Source organism: Musa acuminata, chromosome BXJ3-7 (assembly GCF_036884655.1).
Source record: "Musa acuminata AAA Group cultivar baxijiao chromosome BXJ3-7, Cavendish_Baxijiao_AAA, whole genome shotgun sequence".
NCBI lineage: Eukaryota > Viridiplantae > Streptophyta > Magnoliopsida > Zingiberales > Musaceae > Musa > Musa acuminata.
In genome coordinates, this window is record NC_088355.1 from 30,544,781 (window position 1) to 30,568,506 (window position 23,726).

A 23,726-nucleotide genomic window follows, 5' to 3' on the forward strand; every position below is an offset into this window, starting at 1 on the left:
CATAAAATGAAGAGGCCTTTTATTCTACCGGGCGTGGGTTCACCGAACCGGCGTCGCTGCGATGTGATCGAAGGGGGCGACGGAGAGCGAGTGGGATCCACAGGTGAGGCCGCCGTTTGGTCCAATCACCGGGCAGGTTTCTGAGTCGAAGATGGGTAAGAGATACAACTGCTTCTTTTTGCTTTGTTCGGCGGAAAGCGTGGGCCGCGTGGCGGCCGGCGCCATGCTCCCGACCTGAGTGGGCGCCAAGACCGCGGACGACTTCGCTCACCTACTCACTTATTGGGTAGCAAAGTGGGCCCCTTTATTGACTCCCCAATGTCTGTGTAATAAGCAATCGCGGGTAAAGGTTGGTCGACAGAAATTAGTACGTAAGCCTTTTTCCTACGCATATAAATATAAATATAAATATAAATATATTTATTTATTTATGATATGAAACGAATTTTCCTGAAAAGACCTCTTTTTGAGCCGGTCATTTTCTAGACTTGCATTTGTTGTGTCAATTTTTTTCTTTTAGTATCCTAGAAAGAAAGAAAGATGCACATCTTTCTTTTTGATAAAATAGTTGCACCTCTTTCCTAGAAAGATGACGGATTTAATTTTAAAAATATATCAAATTAGGATATTAAAAAAAATACATCAAATGAGAAATCTAAAAAAGAAGTATCATCGAAAAAACAAAAAACTCAAAAAGAATGATTCTCACATAAATCCGTCCAAAGTTAAATATAATCATTTGATAGACTTGGGAATTTTATAGTAGCCAATTTAAATTTCTTGCTTCATCTTGCAAATGAATTTTTCGTCTCGGAATAAATTGTTCTTATCCAAATAATTAAGCATTCTCCTCCATAAAAAGTTAGGAGGATTCTAATTTTCATAACTGCCCCATATACAGGGATGTTGATGTACCTAAAATCAAATTCCAAATTTAAAATATAGAGCTCACGTTGAATGTTGTTACAATAATACCCACAAATTTAGCTTTAATGTTTCATTATTTCATATGATGCCACAAAAGGCAAACATTTCCTCTACTTTGGTTTCTTACTTTAGTGGTGGAAGTGGGTGAGCAGACTTCTCCTAACCTTTTACGAGGAAAAAGAATGGTTAATAATACCAAGTGAAGACACAAAAAGCAATGGTGCCCGAGATTTCTGTCTCCCGGACACGAGGGAGACAAGAGAGAGACTGCTTCAAACATGTTATTTGTTCAACAACACACACACACACACACACTCTCTCTCTCTCTCTGTGCGTGCGTGCGTGCGTGCGTGCGTGCAGGCCTAAGAATCAGATACTTTGCAGTGAGTGGTGTTCAATCCACGAGCTTTTCTTACGATTCAAGAATGCAGTATCCAGCTGAAGGATTATAACAAGTAAATAGATTTTTTTTTTTTTCCAAACAAAAAACTACTACTTCGTATATGTCGTTTTGAAATCCACAAGACAATCGAGATATTTACCTTCGTGAACATATGACTTTCTCTTCCTATGTAGCTGGCTCCCAAGAGAGCATATCACCGACATGACATTGAAGTCACATTCACAATCAAAATGTAGCATTAGGCCAAGAAAAACAAAAGAGAAGCAGCAAAAGTTAGCATCAGGCCAACTCAGGTTCAGCATGCTGTATAAATGGGTAATATTTCCCGATGGCATATATATATATATATATATATATATATATATATATATATATATATAGGACACGATGGCATATAGAATCGGAGGCTTAATGAATGGCATAATGCAGCGCATGAAAGTGATCCATTGTGAATCAAATGGTGGATATAACAAATTACCTTCATCTCTTGATCTATATAACATCGCAATCACCACCACTCCAAACAGAGTCAAGGAGAAATGGGAATAAAAAAAGAGGGTAAAAGGGTGGGGCGGATGACTAATTCCAAATTTTGTTTCACATACCTTTCGGAGACCACCACACTAAGCCCTGAATTAGTAGCAACTGCATTTCCTAATTTACATACACTATATGTATGGCTCACATCTGGCTTGGCCGCCTTTTACCAGTATCCGTCCTCATTCGCTTTACTGGCTTAGCCCACTTGACATCCCTTATGCTAGGGAGCACACCACTCCCTCTGTCAACCTGCTGCTTCTCATGGTGTGCCCTGCCTAGTGGAGATATTGCCTGTTGAGATGGACGGGAATCGCCCTGAATTGGGGCCCCGTTGTTTCTGACCATGCTTGGCGCAGTCACAAGGCCCAGAGATCCCTTGTTGGTAGGAGCCAAGGGTGTCATCCGGCCAGTGTTAGAGGGCGATGTAGGGCCACTCACCTGCTTCATGGCACATTTGTCCCTGTCTTTCCTCTTCTTCTTGCAAATTACCAGATCCCCTGGGTGCGCCAAGACCTGTGAACATTCAGGCACCTGCTGCCTCGCACTAGCACCAATTGATCTTGATTCTTTATGAATCTTGGAAGCACAGGACCTCGTTTTCCTTTCATCATGAGCAGGAATGGACCCATGGGCCAAGGCCTTGCCAGGGCCTGAGCCTGTCTCTGTCTTGGTTGGTGCTTGCCGCTTGGCTTCATCGGCAGAAGCCAGTCTTGGAGATGGAGTTGCAGCTCCACTAGAACTGGAAAACGTCACTGCATTCTTAGCTTCTCGGAAATCTGTATCCGGAAATGCTATCTTCATGATATCAAAAAACATGTCTTGAAGCTTTCCTGCCTCATATTTCACCTGCATAAGTCAGGAAACAATTGAGAAAAACACACACCAAATCTCTTAAGCAAATATTATGACCAAACAGTTGCAAGTTTCTCTAAAAGTAAAATTACCAAAGTACTGTCACAGAGAAGCAGAAGTAGCTTTCTTTTTCAGAAGATAAACAATTAGATCAACTGAGAGAAGGAGAAGGTTGAGAAGAAGTAGAGGAAAGGGAGGTGGGATGGTTACGAGTGGCAAAGGCAGTCTATCGGGTAGTCAACCAAGCATGCTGGAAAAAGTTCAATTGAATTTACAAAACAATCATAAAGATAAAGAAAAGGAAATAAGATGGTGATATTTTCCCTCAGTGATCCAGCACACTAGGATTCTCCAGAGTCGACATCAGCACCCTTACCTCTGCAAATGGCTAGGTAATTCTAAGATAAGAATCCTCACCACTCACAGTCGGAAGGGGCAACCATACAATAATGCCAAGGCTCGCCCGATATCAATATCTTGCAACTCAAGAAATCTCCAAGTAGATAAGAGACGTAGCAAACTTTAGTCTTGCCAATAAAGTTTTTAAAAAACTGTGAAATATTTTATAAAAGTTTAAAAAATTTAGATTAGTAAGAGAATATTTGAAATCAACATAGAAGCAGTTCTAGTATTTTTATTATCTCTATTAAAGCATGACAATATGAATGTTGATAGTTGTCTAATAATGACAAATTAACTAACAGGGAATATATAATTAGTCATTCTTATGGTACATAAAACCTACCTTAACATAAAATATGAGAAAATTATAGCTATATGGCTTGTTGTCCATATTTTAACATTTACTGAGAATACAAGATCAGTAGCGCTATGTTTGGTGTCTCATAACTCTGCATTTCTTTAATTTCTATCGAAACACTGATTTGCTTCTTTGATTTATCAAACTCATATACCAAGCAAAGCACTAATAGATGTCTAAGTTAAACGATCATGAAGTAGCTGATGTGCTCTAAAGATAACCAGTATTTTATAAACCTAGCCATATACCTTTCTGTAAGAATTTGTTTTTTATGTGTGAGAAGTATCCTAAGCAATATCTAACATCAGATTAGCTCCACAAAACAAATAAAGGCTACTAAACTTTTCTGGTGTGAGGTACCCTTGAACTTGAGGTACCCTTGAACTTGTAAGGACATGAATGTGCAGCAAACAGAAATGTCATTTTCTGATGACAAAAATACTACTCGTGGTGGACAGGCTTGCTAAGAGAAAAGTTATGGACAAAAGAAATGAAATCATCATACAGAAAGAGGCATTAAAATTCTGCAGTTGCAGAACAAGAAACACAAAGCAGAAAACGAAAACAAAGCATTCGTACCTCACACAAGTAGTTGCAATGTCGCACTATATTTTTCAGCATCAACTGCAAATCTGCTATGAAATCCATCACGTCATTGTACTCTGAGTTGTCCACACGCTGTTCAATTCTTTTTAGGTCCAGCAAATTGCTGCTTGTGGCACCAGGACTAACAAAAATAGAATTTTCATTTCTTCTCCACCACTCTGACAAAAATGGTACTAGTTGATTCCCTTCTTTTTGTATCCTCCTTTGGAGCTTGCTAATGACATTCTTGCACTGAGATGAAAAAAAGATAAATTTTAGGCTATTCATCGATAGCATGAATTTTATAATGCCTATAGGATGGCATGAAAAGGGAAAAAGTTGGGCCTGACAACAGAAATCGATACCTAAGCAATAAAGACTAGGCATACCAAAGGAAGAAATTATTAGCTACATTAACCAGAGCAGCAACTAGAGATTGACTAACAATGTGGCAACTAATTCATTAAATTGACCTACCTTGGGATTTGAAATTTGCATCAGACATTCTCAAAGCTCAAGCTATCCACCAATTAGTGAAAGAATGAATGTAAAAAAGAAACAACTTTCAATATGTATCTAAAGAACACAATACTTTCTGATCATGATAGTTGAGACCAACAGAAGTTAGACTCATCCTTTTGATGACAAAAAATCCTGGGGAAACAGGTCCAACTTTCACCTTGTTACACTTTTACCAAAATAAAGGATATAAAGAGCATGCTTAATATTTCTTCTCCTTTATAAAATAATTCTTTAAAAAGTTCTAGTTTATGGAAGTGCTTGCATAATTGTGGAGGTGTTGATTACAGGTTTGTAAGCTTTAAAGGCCCTTTTCTTACTAACTAATATTCATTAATAAAGGAGAATCGTTTAAAATGGTGAGGTATGTGCTTAGGAAATCTACAAATGCAGCAATTAGAAAAGGTAATATGATTCCTACTAATACTTGAATAGAAACCATAAATAAATATTTAAATACTTGAATGTAACCAACCACAAATAGTTCGGACTTTACGATTTTGTTATTGTTGTACAGATTCTTGATAGATGTTTCAGACATAATGTCAACAACAATAGTGGAAATGGTGGTGAAGGTTAAAATGGCAACTAAATGAATAGAACTAATGGGTAGAGATGGTGGTAGCAATAAGTGATGGCGGTAGCCTGAGATGGCAGTGGCAGTAATGAAGGAAATGATCCATGGCAACAGTGGAAGTAGTGGCGGCAGTGTGATGACTAACAGTGGAAGTGGTTATGGCAGCGGCAGTAGTGGCGGCGGCCAGTGATGGTGACGGTGGTAGCAACTATAACAGGGGAAGTATTGAAGGTAGTGGAGGTACTGGTGGAAGCAACTATGATACCTGTAGTAGTGAGGAGGTCATGGTGGTGGCGGAAAGAATTCCATGCAGTCAACTCCAAAACAGGTCTCTAATATCAAGTTTAGAATTAATTCCAACCAACTCTCATCAATCATAATAACATTAATATGCCTATTAAATTTGTGCAAAACCAACTTAACTCTAATCATTAATGCAATCTTATAATGATTCAACTTAAAGTTCAAAACTATTGATTTTTGAAGCAGGTTTCTATATCTTAAGTTTAGAATTAATTCCAACTAAACTCTCATCCATCAGAACAGCATTAATATGCCTAGTAAGTTTATGTGCAACACTGAGTGAAAACTAAACACTGATGCAATCTTATAATGATAACAGCAGTATATAGGGGTGGTGTTCCATATGGCACTCAGAAACAAGTTATGGATGAATTCAAGCATGTAATCAGTAAAACATACTGTGTGGTATTACTCCATATTGTTTTATAAAACTCTCTTGAAAAGATCCATTATGAAGGAAGTATATTGACCAAGCAAGTAATAAGATAAAAGGTTGACATAAGCTAACAGTTGAAACATAAAAAAATAAAAGAGGGAGAATATAGTGTATCCATACCTTTCTCTGTGTGCTGTCAGTCATTCTTGTGGCCACAAAGCTTGGGCCACTGGAGCTAATGGCTTTGCTACTCCAGCTTTCAATAGAGTGATCATAGCCATCTTCCACAGATGCAGACATCCGGCCAGACTTCTGCACAACAGGAGGTGAAATAACTCTTGATGGTAATGTACATCTCTGCTTCAAAGGTGGGCTACTCCTGTCCTGACTTCCTGAGCCAGCCTCCCCAAATGCCTCAAATTCTTCAGCGTTGAACTCTGCAAGTTTTTCATGCTTCGCCTGCAAGAGTGGCCAAGAACCATGATGGAAAGGGGCTCTATGACTACTGGATTTATCTTCAGTTCTTTCCATACTATATCTTGGCCGAAGCCGTATACTGCGTTTTCGCTTTATTTTTGGTTGCACAACCTGTTCATCATCTAAGTCATCATGGTCATAAACCAAACTATCTGACTGATGTAGATCCATGAGGGAATCACCTGACACCGCAATTTCCCCTTCCTCTAGCTCATCTGGCTGGAGTGCACATGTAAAACACCAAGAGAAATAAAGGTTAAGGAGTATATATAACCAAAATATAATATGATAATAGGACAAATTCAAGATGTGTAGTTTCTGCAACGCACCATCCTTTTCAAAGGGCTTGGCCTGGCATCCAAAGCAGAAATTAATCCAAATTTTTGTGAAGGTGTGTTAGGAGTCACAGGCTGCAGCAATCTCCGACTACCAGAAGAAGATCCTGTCGAACCAGCTTCATCAAATGCATGAACATCTTTGCTGCCTTCCATCGCTAGAGAGAACTCGTCTCCACCACTATCACAGACCAGCCCTTCCTCTGCTTGATCCTTGTTGCTTGGTAGCACATCACCAGCACCATAGAACTCTTCATCTTCAAATTCTCCTACATCTCCCTCTTCTTCAAATGTGTTTCTCTCATCTGTGTCAACATCAGAGTCACCGTTTTCTTCATCATCTGATTCCCTGTATGTCGGATACTTCTTGGCGGTTGAGCTTTTAGGGCGGCCTCTTCTTCTATCTGTCTTATTGGGGGATGAACCAGAAGGCATGCCATTTGATTCCAGTTCAATGGTGCTGGATAAAATGTTCTTCGAAGGTTTCTTAGATAAACTAGCAACAACAGAATCTAATTCTCTAGAACTAACCCGAAGCCACTTTGGGACTTCATTGTATTTCACCACATCTCCTGTCCAATCAAGTTCCTCATCCATTTGATCAAACAACTCAACTTCTTCTTCACTACGAGCAATCATGCGATTTACCTCCTGAAGAGAGGGAACATTATGCACAGTTTCTTGGTATCTTTCTTCATCATGCAGTAATGTCTCCAAAGTCAGCCGCCTTTCTTCATGTGTTGTTCTCTGATCAAAACGGCCAGCATTTATGACCTCATCGGCCATGTCTATTTTATATTGTTGAATATTATTACGTATAAGGCTTTCGATTGACCCCATATACCGATCTTTGCCAGCAAAATCATCCTCTGAATTCCCTGCACCCCCAGTCCTCATTTCATCCTCTTTTTGGTAGCTTGAGACTTTGTCAACAACAGCTTCCAAGTATATGACCTTTACCTCTCTCGTCTGTCCAATACGATGTGCTCGGGCAACTGCTTGCTCTTCATTTTGCGGATTTGGATCTGGGTCATATATCACAACAGTATCTGCCGTCTGGAGATTTAGACCTCTTCCAGCAGCACGAATACTGAGCAAGAAGATAAAACAATCAGAGTCAGGACTGTTGAAGTCCACAATTGCTGACTCGCGATCTTCTAGTGGAGTTGTACCATCTATTCGTCTGTAGACAAGCCGCCGCCAATGCAAATATTCTTCTAATATATCAAGAAGTTTTGTCATTGTACTAAAAAGAAGAACTCGATGGCCTGCTTTGTGAAGCTTTATGAGAATTCTGTCGAGGATCCAAAGTTTCCCACATGATCTAACAATAAAATTCTTTGAGTAGTCATTGAAGTAAGGATAGTTAAGCAAAGGATGATTGCAAACTTTCCGCAGCTCCATACACCTATTATTAAGATTCTTATACATTTTAACCTGGTACATTGGATTCTTTTGAACCTTGTGCATCTCATCTTCAGGATCAACTCTAAGAGTACCGGTAGATCTAATCCAATCATAGATGGCACCTTGAAAAGCTGACATTCTACATCTCAGAACAATAGAGACCTGCAATCATGAATCAACTAAATATTCTGCAGAGCTCAGAGAAACAAACACTTAAACTCATAATACTTGCCTTAGGAGGAAGTGAACCTTCAACATCCTCAACACGTCTTCTTAGCATGAAAGGTTCAAGAATCTGATGCAGCCGATGGATAATGATTACCTTCTTTTCAGTCTCAAGCCAATCATCCTCCTCTGGGTTATGGGAAGGACCATCTTTCTGAAAGGGCTTTGAAAACCAATCATGAAATGCTTTGCGGTTATCAAATATTTCAGGGAGAAGCACATTTAAGAGGGACCATAGTTCCTTCAGATCATTCTGCATATTTTATAGAGGATGTCAATACTCTACTAAACTAGCTCATTTAATGGAACAGATTTATTATACATAAAAAAAACATAACAGACAAAAGCCAGCATGTAATTAAAGCAAACATTGGGTTTGCCTATTGTAACTAACAACTTCAACCCATGGGAATCCATGTTGATCAGCACCTCTATAGGAGCCACGTATTGCACCCATGAAGCAAGTCCCACAGGAGATAACTATGGGCTTAACATGGTATCACAGAAAATATGCTGAATCATGACCAGCAATTTCTCAGCATGGAGCTCACTGGTCGTTATCTTGTGTGGAACTTTCTGTACATCTCTTTCTGCATATCTCGCAACAAACCTCATTTTGGGCAAATATATATATATATATATATATATATAGGCCTAGCTATGACCAGTTAGGAACTCTACTATAACTCCCACTGATGGCCAAGCTGCCAAGATGCAGTTCAAGCTGATTTAGGTATCACAAAACTTTAATCAGTTTCCAGAGAGATAATAACATGATCTTTTAAGTGATACTATGCACAAAGGCAACTATTGAACAAAGATGTGTGCTTGTGCAATGCAAATAAATGCAACAATCTGCAAGAAAGTTTGAAATTTTGCACGGCACAAGGCTTCCTTAAATTTCACTAGAATGCAACAACAACAACAAAGCTGTAAGTCCCAATCATTTTGGGTAGGCTATATGAATCGTTTGTCATCATTGAGATATGTAAGAAGCCATATATTTAATTAAATTCAGAGTACTTAGATATTTATTTATAGTTTCTATTATAGTCTTTTTTTGTTTTCCTTGATCTCTCCTCGTACTTCTATTAAATTTCACTAGAATGAATAGGTAAAAACAATCTTTGAAAGTCGAGCACTAGCTGTCTAATTAAACAAAATAAAAAGAACATCTTTCCAAAATTGAGCATTAGTTGCCTACTTCATATCAATCGCATGTGAGCTCCTAATTCAAGTTTTCTCTATTTCAGTCATTAATCAGCACATGCAATGTAAGTACATAATTTCATGCATAAAGAGAAACTTCACAGTGCCATACAAAAGATATGTGGTTATGCGGTAGCTCACAGTGTTGTTGTTTGACTGCTTCTCAATGTGAACAACAATGGAGGACACATGCAGGAATCGAAATAAGAATGAACAGAGAAAATGCTTGTACAGAGAAATTTTTAGTGTGCTTCATGATGAAAAAAACACCTTAATTATTCATCACCCGTATATGAGTTGGGTAATCAAGGATCCACCAGTTGCAGGTACAACATCTCATTTTTTTATGAAGCATGCAAGTGACAGGAAGAAAGAAAGGGCTCTACCACAAAAGGAATCACATTTTCTTTAAATTACTATAGATATTTAATCAGAAGACCATGCTGCTTGTGATGCCGTTAGTGTCCAATGTTGACTTACTGGGCCTCCAAGGCAAGTAACTCATACTGAACTCAGAGATGCAATTTGACATGTTGGTACCTCATGGATTCAGCTAGATCATAGATCACTAAAATCCAAGATCAAGATGCCACATGTCGAAGATCAAAATGCCTTCAAACCAGCAGCCATGATGGTACTTCAGTATAAGACATAGTATGCACCATAAAACTAAAGATATGAGTGCATTGTAACTTATGCATAGGCATAACCATAAGCATGCAGGTACATCTTAAGGCATGAATAGCAATTAAATCTTTGCTACATCTTTTAATAATAGAGTATAGAGTGACTCTCTTTTCTTCAATGAACATTCTCCAGGAAAACTTGGCCAGACTTCAAAGTTATTGGAAATGGAGATGTTGTAACAAAAGGAAAGAAGTTGCTACAAGCAAGATCCTCTAATTATTGTAATAGGCAAACTATTCCTGTCATGAGTGGCACTGATGGTAGCATACTGTGCCAGCATAGTATTAACATGTTGCATGAAGGGCCTTCCAACATATCTTTTTTAGCATAGGCCCCTGCCAAACTATGGGCCAGCACCTCCTCAAAACATGATTTGCTGGTCAAAAGATCCTTGATCAGATCTCACAAACTGAATGAACAGAAGCAACATTGACATATTTCATCGGACTGTCCAACAAGCTTCATATCAGAGCTTTACAATTAGTAAAATACCAAATTTAATACGATGCTATTTATTTCAACTTTTCGCGACAGATATTTCATTACTATAAGTCTCAACTCTCAAGTACAATATGAGTTGACTTTGATCTTCATGAGCAAAGCACAAAAAAGACAGAATTTAGTACAAAGAAGCATGAAGTCACATAAACATGTACCTAGTTGAAGAAATAAGAGACTATTAAACTTCATTATTAAGAAATGGACAGTATTGGAAGGTGATATACTATCATGCAGTCGAGTAATTGTGCTGAATACAGTGTTTTCAAACATAATGTGCCTTGTAGGCTTCTAGGCAAACACTTCAAGAGACTAGCTGCTCAAATTCATTTTACAAAAAAAGGTTTAATAAAGCCTTCTCCATAATTAATAAATAAATCCAATTAGGAGTTTCTTACCTCAACTTCTAATGGTTTGTTTCCAAAGAAAACAATGAAAAAAAAACCATCTCTGGCTCACATAAAAGATAATTGAAGACAATAGCTAATGAATCGAACATTTTATAGTACATGATGCACATAATAAAATAAACATAATCACTATATGTAACAAGAAAACTTTTGTGTGCATATCCATAAAACCAGATTAACAGGCAGACCTGTAATGGGGTCCCAGTGAGCAACAACCTTCTTTGGCAGCGATATCTATCCAGATCTCGTGCCAAAACAGATTCCCTATCCTTCATTCTTTGGGCCTCATCAATAATTATGTACTTCCAATCAATTTTTGATAGCTTAGAACGATCATACATAACAAACTCATAAGTTGTTACGAGGACATTAAACTTAATAGCACATACTTCCTGCAAGAAAAAAGTCAGAAATTCATATGCCATTAAAAATACACTTAAAAATGTAGTACATTTTAACATTGAAGTATCTCCTAAAAAAATGAGAAAACTTTCTAAAATTATCAAAACAAAGCTCTGCTTCCTTGTTGACACTTGATACAACACAATTCATCAAAATATATGAAATCCAAATGAATGTATCTTTGCCAAATTATTTCTCATATAATTATATATTTAAAGATTTTATTAACTTTACTCTTAAACCCAAAGCCCAAGTTTACACATCACTGCCTAGTGCTGCAGCAACAAAAAAATGTTTCCAAGGACTCCTTACCCGATTGAAAAATCACCACAAAAGCATGCAGCTAAATATGACATTGACATTTATCTGAAAATCTCGACTATTTTTTTCATAATAACAATGCCAAAGAACTACAAAATGTGAAATTTTAAAATTCATTATCTGAATATTAAATTTACAGGACACTTCCTGAAGAAATGCTAAATACAAAATGACACATTTTTATAAAAAAATATTAAATAGGTTGGATACTTTTAGTATATTTGTTGAATAATTCAAAGATACTTGATGAGTGAACTTTTTTTCTTAGGCATTAACATTAAATTTTAGGTGAGGTCAATATATTACTATATAATTTACTTGTCATCTGTGTTAAGCATCAAACATAGAGAGTTAATATAGAAGAATAACCATATTACATGAATCAAAAGCTTGCATCTTCTCTAGATTCTTGACCTGTTACTCATCAACAAATAATTTCTTACATGATTAATACATATAGGTATTAAACATTAATTAATGGCTTGTTATATTTGTCATTACATGTACCAAAATATTTTAAAAAATAAACAAATGACAAGCTTTATCACATGCATATCAGGAAAAAAAAATTATATCAATTCTATTTAATCAGTGTGCCCATCCCTTGCCATATATGCATCCAATACCGAATACCCATTTTTTTTGTAGCTAGAGAAAACACCAATAAACAAGAAGTTTTGCTACATTAAATCTGAATGATTCAGATATAATTACGAGGTGTTGATGTATGGCCAACTATTATATCCTTCTAAATATTGAAAATGTAAACTAACCAATGCACCACTGGATGTCATTAATAGAATGCCCCAACACAGGAATTTTGTGGTAAAACAAAGGCACCAGGTAACAGATAAGAAGCAATCAGGAATTGAAATGTATGGGTAGTGGATTTTCAAGTAAATTTAGTTCGGAAAGCAATGCAAAGTGATAAAATTGAATCGAGATTTCAATTCCTAAAAGAATGATGCACACGTAGGAGCCCATACATCATAAAGGCCAGAATCCTGAGCTCGCTTTAGTAGGCTTTCACTATAAACCCCTAGTTTTGGTTGTTTGCAGTATTGATCTACTAAATACGACAGCAACTAGAGAGTGAAAAAAGATGGCAGCATCTATATCATGGTAGGAAGAAGGAAGTTTAAAGTTGGAACAGATATCACATGAGAGAAAAGCATAACTAGGCACCCAGCCATAGAAAACATCCCTTGTCACAAAGATCATACAGCAATGAAGCAATTTCAGAACTCTTGAAATACAGGTAGACAACATAGAAACAGTATTCTTACACTGACAGAGAACAAAAGGAGGAACCTAACCTGTGAAAATAACCTAGCTCGTTCATCCTTTCCGCCAACATAAAAAATGCATGATATAGATGGTAGCCAATTTAGCAACTCACTCTAAACAGTAAACACAAAAGAATTGTTAAAAAATACCCTCCCATATAATAGACGGCAAAGCACTAGGTATGAAAGAATTTACCTTCCAATTAACTAAAACAGCATTTGGAACTATAATCAGGTGTGGACCATAATTCCTTTTGAACTCCATCAGGTAAGCAATCAATGCCATAACCTGTTAGAACAACGACCATTAAACATCATGGTAATCAATATCAACTTTGTATAACTCAAAACATATGGATATAGAAATATTTTGATATAATAAATTGAACACAGCTTTAGAAAATTAAAACTGATGAAAAGAAAACATAATAATAGAAACAGATCTTCAACATAGCCCAAAAAAATGCAACTCACATTATTTCACTTAGCTGTCTAGTCCAGTTTTTACACAAAATTAAAGAGGGTAAATCCACCATCGTGAAAAAGGCACAGAAGTACCATCAGAATGTTGATTATTAACAATATAACTGAAAGGTAAAAGCACAAATGCAGAAACCGACTGCAAATACTGATAGCATACAACCTGTACAGTTTTTCCAAGACCCATCTCGTCCGCTAGAATTCCATTCAACTTGTTATTATATAGGGACAACATCCATTGCAGCCCAACCTGGAAAATCTTATTCAGGTAAGGGAACATAATTCTGCATAATAACTCTAAAATATAAACAGTGAAGATGAAACATCCAGGAAGCTGTGACCTACAAGCTGATAGTCCCTTAAAGTTCCATATCGTAACATTGAGGGTTGTCTTACAACCCTTTCTGTCAGAGCATGAGCCAAATTATAGTACCTAAAGAAACCATGCCAAAGAAAGAAGCAATCAACAAAAAGAACGAGAAACTTAGATGAAATAATAACAACACAAAATTAAATTGATTCTCCACCAATGAACTTTGATAGCGTAGTTCTATGTTACAGAAGGCTGGTTGTTGTTGTACACAAAACAATTAATTAAAGAGATATAAAAAATAACTTCAGAACATGCTTTTATAAACCACAAAGCACACAGAACAGTTCTTGAAAGAAACTTACTTCTTAGCTGATGAACTGTCCTTTGGAGCATTCATTTCAGAGAACCTATGTCTGATCATTACCTCTTCACCTGCACATGCTGCTGCAGCCCTGACTTCTTCTTCTGAAAGGCCCTATTAAGAAAAAAGCTCAATTATGTTTTCTAATGGATGACAATAACAAAAGAGAGGTAGAAAAAAAGCAAACAATAATATCAAGCAAAACTACCTGTGCTCGTGCAGCAGCTGCAGCAGCATTTGCTGCCTCTTGCACCTCTTGGTGACTCTTAGCAGCTGCAATCTTCCCTCCAAGTTTGTGAAGGTATTCTTCTGTCTGGGATAAAAAGGAAGAAAGAACTTCATAACGTTGAGCTGCATCACCAGGAACATTATTCTGCTGCTCCAGTAGCATTTCACGATATCTGTCCACATCATTGTTCTTCAATGCTTCCATCCTTCTGTTTCTGCCATCATCCTTCTTCTTTGAGAACTCCCTCAACATCTTCTCATGATATTTAGCAACTCCTCTGTTTCTTGTAGTCCTTGCATCACGGATGGCCCAGTGAGTCTCCAGGAGCTTTTTACGCCACAGGAAGATAGATTTTAACTGCTTCTCTCTAGAGGCCTTCTGCATCTGTTGAACTTGCCTTAACAGCTCAACTCGATGCCTTTCACATTGCCTTATAAATTTCCGATATGGCCTGTCTGACATGGTCATTATCTCCTGTTGTTGCTGATCAACTTCATCCCTCAATCGGGCCTGAAGATCTAAAAGTTTGAGTTTCTTTTCTTCAATTTGTAAGCGTATAACAAGATCAGGCTTAATCCTTCGCCTCTCCAAATTTACAGCAAGTAATCCACTGATTTTTTTTAGATTTTCTATTCTTTTCTTGCTAAGTATGACCTTACCTTCCTCCAACAGCATATTTTTCACATCATAAGATACCGTCATATGATTGGAGTGGGCAGCTGAACCCATAGAATCATGTTTCCTTATGAATGATGGAAAATCAAAAATTGGGCCATGATAATTTCTCGTTACACCAACCTTTGGAGATGGTGTAGTATTTAAGGTTGATTTCTTCACTTGTCCTGCATTGATTTTTCCACTGTCAACTGGTATAGCCTTTCCCTTGTCAGAGTAGTTATCACCGTTAATAGGCACATTCTGATCTCCCCTTCCAACCTCCTGCTCAGGTATAACAATAGATATGTTTTCTTCTGACTTAGCAACCGCTCCAATCTGCACAGGTTCCTTTGTTGAACCTCCTATCTCTTGCACTTGACTCGCTATTCCAGCTTTCTCTTCCCAAGACCCGGGCTCTTCCTTTGGTAGACTAGAGGCCATACTCGAAGGAACAGGTTGAAGAGCCTGGTCATTAGTCTCTGCACATGTGTGCTCCTTGGTACTGTTCATGATGCTTTTTTCCTGGATACCTGTTCCTGGTTGGACAAATGACTGTTGTGGCTGAGAATCAACCGGCAGGCCTGCTATTGCTTGAATAACTTCGGGCGGTAGAGTACGTTCGCCACGCTGATGATACAACACACAAGATCATTTATAAGTTCTGTAATTGCTTTACCTACAGCACATCACTTCTTAATGAACTATATAATATATGAGTTCAGGATACTTTATGAAACAAAAAGGGAGAGCAGTGGGGGCAGTTCCCAAATTCTTTTGCATACCTTCAAACGCCTGAAAGCTAATATTTGAGCTTTAAGAGCATAAAGCTGTTGTTTTGTAAACCCAACTCGTTGATTTGGCACCTCAACAGATCCACTCAGTGATGAAACTTGAGTACTCATTGCATCAGTGGGAGCAACTGCCATTTGTGAAATGGGTTGGTTCATCTGCTGCAAGGATCTAATATGCTGCATTTGTTGCATGTTGTTCCCAGTAAAAGTATGCTTCGCATAGGACTGTTCCATTGTTTGAGTCTTGCTACCAGATGACTGTGGTAAATGCATAATTTGCCTGATGTTAGTGGTTGTGAATGAAGGCCTAACAGGCCTCTCATTCTCATTGTCCCTCTGATGAGCATGGGCCTGTTGTTGTATCTGGAAATCATTAGGATTTACTGAGGTGCTATCTCCACCAGGAATCGTGTCAGCTGCAAGTGGCTGTCTGACTTGTGAGGGACCAACTTGACTGGAGTAATCACTTATACAATTCACATATGCAGACTTATCATTTTCCGGAGAAGAAATAGATGATTGCTTTGATGATGGCGGACATGATTGCTGCACAATGGTGCTAGGTTCACTTTGCTTCTGCATTGCATCCATTCTGTTAGACTGCCAATGGGATAGAACTTGAGCGATCAGGTTTATGTTGGCTGGAACTGACAGGTCAACATTATTCTCCTTGGCCCATAATTGCATAGCTTGCATCTGTGCCATTGTGAACTGATTGGTTGCAATATTTTGTGTGCTTGCTTGTGAATGTCGTGACTGTGTTGCTCCTACCATGTTTGTCAACCCAAACTGTCCAGCCATCAATGGAGATTGTTTTGAATCACTTCTTTGCTCAGAACTAACATGCCCTTGCTCTAACTGCTTATCGGCATGTGCACACTGTTCACCTGTTCTGTTAAATATATATGCCTGTGACTGGTTGGCTGCCTGTGGAGACATAAGCTCCTGCATCTTAATATTATTCATAGACATACTTTGACTCCCAGTTGGAGCAGCCATATTCATTTTGCCCTGCTGATGCATTAACAAATTCCCATGAGGTTTGTTCTGGGAAGCCTTCAAAGCAAACTGGAGATAAGCTTGATGAATTGGATTCTGCACATGCTGCCCTTTGTTTGAATTTTCCTCGCAAAGTTGAGGAGCAACAGGTTGATGAGTTAAATCGCCAAACTTTCTCGATGGTTGAGATAGATTCATAGTCCCTTGTAATGATGGAAAGGAATTTCCACCAATGATTCCATGAGTGCCACCAGATTGATAAGTCAGGAGGGTACGGTCACCATCAGCCTTTCTTAACTGCTGCTGCACTTGTTGCTGATATTCATGTTGTTGCAGTGCCTGCATGGAAAATGGAATATGATACTAATGCTTTTAAAAACACTTTTTTGATGAACTTCTAAACAAAAGTACCGTGCATCACTTTAGCAACAAAATCACGTACAAGCCAAAAGTACCACGCAAAAAGCCAATAGTACAACATTGCAACATTTTTAGTTATAAAATATCGAACTAGCAGCTTTCCAATCGATAACAGAACTAGGATGCTTGTTCAAGCAGAAACTCAAGAAACATCTCTTTGTTTCACATGATATGAAAGAGTAATGCATCAATAGTAATAGAAAACAATTTCATTTCCCATGTAGGGCCAAGTGGCAACGTCAACACGTCACTGAAGCCCGAAGTGGCACATCAACAAATGAACACCAACCACATAAGTACGGAACAAATTTAGACAGCAAACTAGCTATCTATAACAGCAATTACGCTGTAGAGGGAAAAAAAACCAGCTTTTAAAGAACTTACATTTATGTTCATGACTTCAAAAGCTCATACCAAACAATATGTAAGATTTATAAATCATTCAATGAACTTAGTCACAAAGAAGATAAAAAAGAAAGAGTAAGATTGAATCTACATGGAACCAAGAACTGAAGTCTCGAAATACAAGGCCGAAGACAAGGTCACCTCAAAAGGAAAATAGATGTTATAAAAAGAAATCAAACATTTTGCTGAAACTCAGAATCGGAGAGGCAACACTCTAAAACTCAAGAGTCGTCTACCCTCCAAAGAGATCACCAGTACCACAATCATGGTCTGCAACTAAAAAACCTCCAACACAAATCGTCACAAAGGGAAAAAGAGTCGAACACAGAATCAGAGAAGGGGAAATGCAGAAACTCAGCAACAGATACAGCAACAAACAAAACTGTAGTCACACAAAGAGAGCCTTCAACGACGAGCTACACGAAGAGTGAGGTAAAGCAAGTCTAAGAATGAATCGGGAAACGTATCGAAACGATGGTTTTAGCCAAGAAAATGGGTACAGAAATGAACAAGCTCGGCTTAAAACATAAAGCTACGATAAGACAACTCCAACAATGGCAGACCACATAAAACCCATTGGAATTCCAGATGTAATGAACGAGGTCCCGGAGACTGGTGGCCAGTGGACAACGTTTAGTTCGGACAGTCCGTACTTTAAACCTCAGAAAAATAAACCACAGAATCCAACAAGGTGTCTACAATACGCGGAACGCATGATTGAGCAAATCAAGGCCACGGGATCCTAAGTCGAACTCCTGAGGCCTTGCGCGCTTCGAATTAAAGAACCCAAGCCTGTCCCCACTTTCCCCCAAATATGGAAACCAAATCAACGACCGTCTTTTACTCACATTCCTACGTACCAGTCGCAACAGTGCCCCAGCAGAGTGGGAAGACCGATAAAAAAAGAAAGGGCGCGAAATGCCACAACTCACCTGCCTATACGCCTCCTGCTGCTGCTGCTGTTGGATTGAATCCAACACCAGATGGGTGGGAGCGGAGGCGGCGGGCGACGAAGAGGAAGACGGCGACGCAGCGGCGGACGGCAACGGCTGCGGATGCGGCGAAGGCCTCGGGTTCCGTCCGTTCCCGGACTGCATGCCGACACCGCCTAGAGAGGCGCGAGCTTGGGGACCTCGAAGCCCTAAAAACCCGGAGATCGGTTGCCTCCGATGGAATCAACGCTCATCGCGGCTCGGATCCCCCGAAAAGCACGCGAAACCCGCCGCACCTCCCACCTCGGCCACCCTGGCAACGACGGAAGCCGTTTCGGGGCCAACGAACGCGGTTTTCCGGCAATTCTGCCCCAAAATTAGGGATCTACGTGTGCAGATCGGGGGGCGAAAGTGGAATCTTGGGCCGGAATACCACGATCTCGCTGGGAAACCGGCAATTTGGCCCGGAATCAAAAACCCCTCGATGGCGTGCGACGGTCAAGCCCTAACCCTGGGAAGGATCCTTTTCCTGTATTTTTTTTATATTTCCTTCTGTTTCTTCCGCTTTCGACTATTTATAGCCGCTCGCTGCTGCATGGACGCCGGGTTGGGTTACGCCAAAACCATGGTTAAGAAGCCGTGACCGGAGAACCGTATGCCCTCGGTATTGATCATAATTACCAATTTCCCCCCAGTTGACGCGGGTGGAAATAAACCGCGGTTTCATCAGATTACGGAAATGCCCCTAATCCGGGAAGGCAATAAAATTACCCTTGTGCCCCCACTTTTAATTATGTATTTATTATCAGGGCATCCATTATTTGGGGAAGTACTCAATCATAATTAACAAATAATGGGTAAAAAAAACATTTGGTGGTACATATATTATTCCAACCCATTGAGCAAAAATGTTCCGAGAATCCAATGAAGTCTTGAGACGCTAATTTTTTTCCTAGTAAATCGAGTTTTGATTCAAGTCACACAAATCAGTAATTTAATTGTTACAATAAGATAATTAATCTATTTAATTATAAAAAAGGGACTAAAGACATCTATAATATAAGTTAGGCTGATGGAGAAATTATAATGCACTAAGTTTAAGTTTAATGTTATAAAATTTTAATGTTATAAGTTTATATAATATAAGTTATATATATATATATATATATATATATATAATTAATTAATTAATGTTAATGCCCCTTACATGGGGAAATTATAATGCACTAAGTTTAAGTGGTTAAAAATTTTAATTAGCTTATAACAATTTCACGGTGTACTGTCACCGATTTAGCTTAAACATACTGAATAAATAATTTATATTCAATAAGCGGATAGACCGGATATACTCAATTTGCTGGTGAGCTAATAAATAGGTTAATATAACATATTCGTTGGTGTTACCGTCAGTTTGGTTTAGCTATATCGAATCAACGATTCGAGCTTAATAAATTAATGTGATAGTTATCGGATGGGATTGTGACATCAATTTATTTTTAAATTTTAAATTATTTATAATGATTTACGGGTACAGTTATAAATATGTTTGAATTATGCATTGAGGATCAAAGTCATATTTTAAATATAAAATTATATTATATAAATTTCTTTTAAATCAAATTTGGTTTGTATAAAAATATTCAAATATTGATGTTAACATATTTTTTAAAGTATTTTAAGATATTATTTAAAATAATAAAATTATGACAGTATATCAGAAACTCTAACTCTCATTTCATCTATTCTATTAATATTTATCGTCATCTCTTCCCTCACAAGTTATTTATTTATTTTATTTTTAAATGATTATATTAATTATTTATTACATATATATTTGTGTCATATATTTTTTTATAAAATTACATAAAATTTTTACTTATTAATTAAAATAATATATATATATATTAAATAAATATTAAAAATATAAAAATTATAATATTTAACAGACTTTTGAAATATAATTTTACCGAGCAATACTTACACCAATACATATTTAACATATTGTTTCAATCTATTATTTACTAAACATTCAAATCATTCCATAATTACACATTCATTAAAACTTAATTTCTTGAAATGCATATGCATATGTGTTCCCAAACATAACATATATCATTCAAGAATTTATTATAAATAAATAAATAATTTTGATATATCACATAAATCATATCAACCTTAATATTTACCATACCGAGATATTCTTTTATTATTTCTATACGATTTTTGTTTTTTGTTTCACAACCTAATCCAGCATATCACTTGGATCATGATCATAAGATCATTGCCCATTGCACATAGAAAATTATTATGGTAGAGCTTACGAGATCTATTTCCATCTTATTCTTAGAGATAAATATTGCATGATAGATATGATAATGTTGAAGATATTACCACACATAATTACGATAATCGAAGATGATAAAACACTTTTCATTATTTGGATTGGCTTCGATTTTGTCCATGGAATCCTTCATTTTTCCAAGAACACTAAATCCATATATCCATATACTTTTTTTGTCCATGGCTTCGATTATTTGGATAAAATACTTTTTTTGTCCATGGCTTCCAAGAACACTAAATCCTTCATTATTTGGATTGGCTTCGATAATCGAAGATGATAGATTTAGCCTATATCCATATACTTTTTTTTTTAAGATATACATTGATATTAATTATTAGAAGAATAATAAATAGGTTTGTTCTACTTTCCATCTAAAACATTTTATATCGTGGGATAGCGATATAAAATGTGTGGATAACATTGACTCCCAAATTTTGATGATAAAATTAATTAATGAGTTTATGATCTAATGTGTTATTTGAGAAGAGTGATGCAAGACTAACTTCGATATGAAAAAGTAAAATGATTGAAGCAAGAAAAATCAGACGTTGGGCCAAAGTCCAAAAATGGGCATCGAATCGAAAGAATCAGATGTTGCGTTAAAATCGAAAGTTGCAGGTGTCAACTTGCTGATGGATCGGGTGATATGTCAAAGGTTCGAACGATGCACAAGAAGTTTGTCGGGAGTTTGGATGAATAAATGAAAAGTAAGACAACTTAGATTTACTGTCTTATAATTATTTTGTTAGGATCAAGAGCACTAAGAGGGGGGGTGAATTAGTGCAGTGAAAATCTTTCAATGATAAAACACATTCGAATGATAAAAACGATTTCGGAGTGAATGCTGATTCTAAGATTACTTTAACTTAAGATCAAGCGAGATGACGTTAAAATTAATCTATGAAGGCAGTTTGCAATTATGATGAAAACCAGAATATAAGCGCAAACTGAAATACGACGTTTGTACGAAGAACCTGATTTACGTCTAAATGCTGATTCGTAAATCACTTGATTAGGCGAGATGCAGTTTAAGCAAGGATATAAAGGCAGTTTGCAGTTATAATTGAAATCAAAACGTAAACGCAAACTGAAATATATTGATCGTACGAAAAAAACAGATTTACGTCTAAACGCTGATTCGGAAAGTGCAAAGCTTGAAACCCGATCGTATATGCGCAGAAAGCAGTAAGCTTTAGAGGAGGTTTGCAGTAAAAATAATATGCTCAAAGTAAATGCAAACCGAGATTTAGAGTGGTTCGGTCAATCTTGACCTACTCCACTTTTGGCTTCCTCCACCGACGAGGTCACCGACGTCAACTAGAGGCCTTCCTTCAATAGGCGAAGGCCAACCACCCTTTTATAGTTTTACTCTTTTTGACGGGCTTAGGAAACAACACTTATAGAATTTTCTCTCCTCTCTTTACAACTCAGAACTTGGAAGAATAGAGGGAGAAGAACTTTTGGCCTTTACAACAATTTTGAGCTCTAGGAATCATAGAAAAAGATCAAGATTTAGGTGTAAGTTCATACCCTTTCAGTGCTGAATGGGTGGGGTATTTATAGGCCCTAACCCAGTTCAAATTTGGAGCTCAAAACTGTCAATTCCCGGAATTCCTGGATCAGGCGGTTGCACCTCCTGACTGGAGCGGTTGCACCTCCCAGTCTCGCTTGGAGACTGAACCCAGGCGGTGCAACCTCCTGCTTTGGGCGATTCAACCTCTTGCTTTGGGCGGTTCAACCGCTTGGCAGAAATCAGAGTCTGAATGGGTTGATCCATTCGACCCAATTTGGGTTTTTCATAGGCCCAATTGCCCCAAAATTAAGTTAATGGGATCACCTCCCATTTCCAACTTAATCATTGTGCTAACTACGATTTTTCCTAAGACATTTACTACAACTTGCTCCAGTGCGTCAATCGCTTCTTCCAGCGAGCTTCCGGCGAACTTCCGTCGATCATCCGATGAACCCTCGGTGATGCTCCTACGGACTTCCGGCAAACTCCTGGACTTGCGACGATTCACTTAGCGAGTTCCGACGAGCTTCTTTGGCAAGCTTATGGACTTCTCGGATTTGTTCCCGCAGAACCTCCGACGAATGTCCGAACTTCTGTCGAACTCTTGAACTCCCAACGTGATCATTGTCTTGACTCCGACGCAACTCCTGCTGCATGTCTCACTTTCATCGTAGTTAATCCTGCACACTTATCTCAATATATAGATTAGATAACAAATGACAATTGACTCCATCATCAAAATCCGAGATTCAATAATCTCCCCCTTTTTTATGATGACAATCAATTGATAATGGAGTTAACCTTAACTCCCCCTGTCTATATGCCATACTTGAGATAAGTCATTCTTGAATTCAAAACCTAAGAATTCAAGAGACATATTGATAAGTTAAAATCATTTGAACTTATCAATACTCCCATCATGATTCCCATCATGATGTATCTCTCTGAAGATGATGTCAAGGCTTGACATTCATTTTCAAATATAACAAGTTTGAATGATAGTAATAGTAGCAATTCATCATACTGTAAGATATCAACATGTAAAACTGTGAAGTAAGATTTTGATATCATTACATGATGTATACATTTCAAATATTTTAGCAAGTATTGCATTTCATCACATGGTAAGATATCAACTCAAGGCATAATGCAAATTAATGCATGACATCTGGTCATATATCTCTTG

At 37.6% G+C, this 23,726-nt stretch overlaps 1 protein-coding gene across 1 annotated transcript; it reads right to left on the reverse strand.

Moving 5' to 3' along the window:
* Window positions 1–1,746: 1,746 nt before the first annotated feature.
* On the reverse strand, window positions 1,747–19,230 carry LOC135643381 (ATP-dependent helicase BRM-like). Its single transcript, XM_065160245.1, has 14 exons — window positions 18,687–19,230; window positions 15,922–17,268; window positions 14,462–15,766; window positions 14,255–14,367; window positions 13,925–14,012; window positions 13,743–13,829; window positions 13,296–13,388; window positions 13,130–13,213; window positions 11,279–11,482; window positions 8,294–8,539; window positions 6,649–8,223; window positions 6,023–6,538; window positions 4,062–4,319; window positions 1,747–2,716 (listed from the first exon to the last, which is right to left on the reverse strand). Exons 1-14 carry the CDS (start codon window positions 18,849–18,851, stop codon window positions 2,012–2,014), a joined length of 6,786 nt encoding a protein of 2,261 aa, XP_065016317.1. The 5' UTR covers window positions 18,852–19,230; the 3' UTR covers window positions 1,747–2,011.
* Window positions 19,231–23,726: the final 4,496 nt, after the last annotated feature.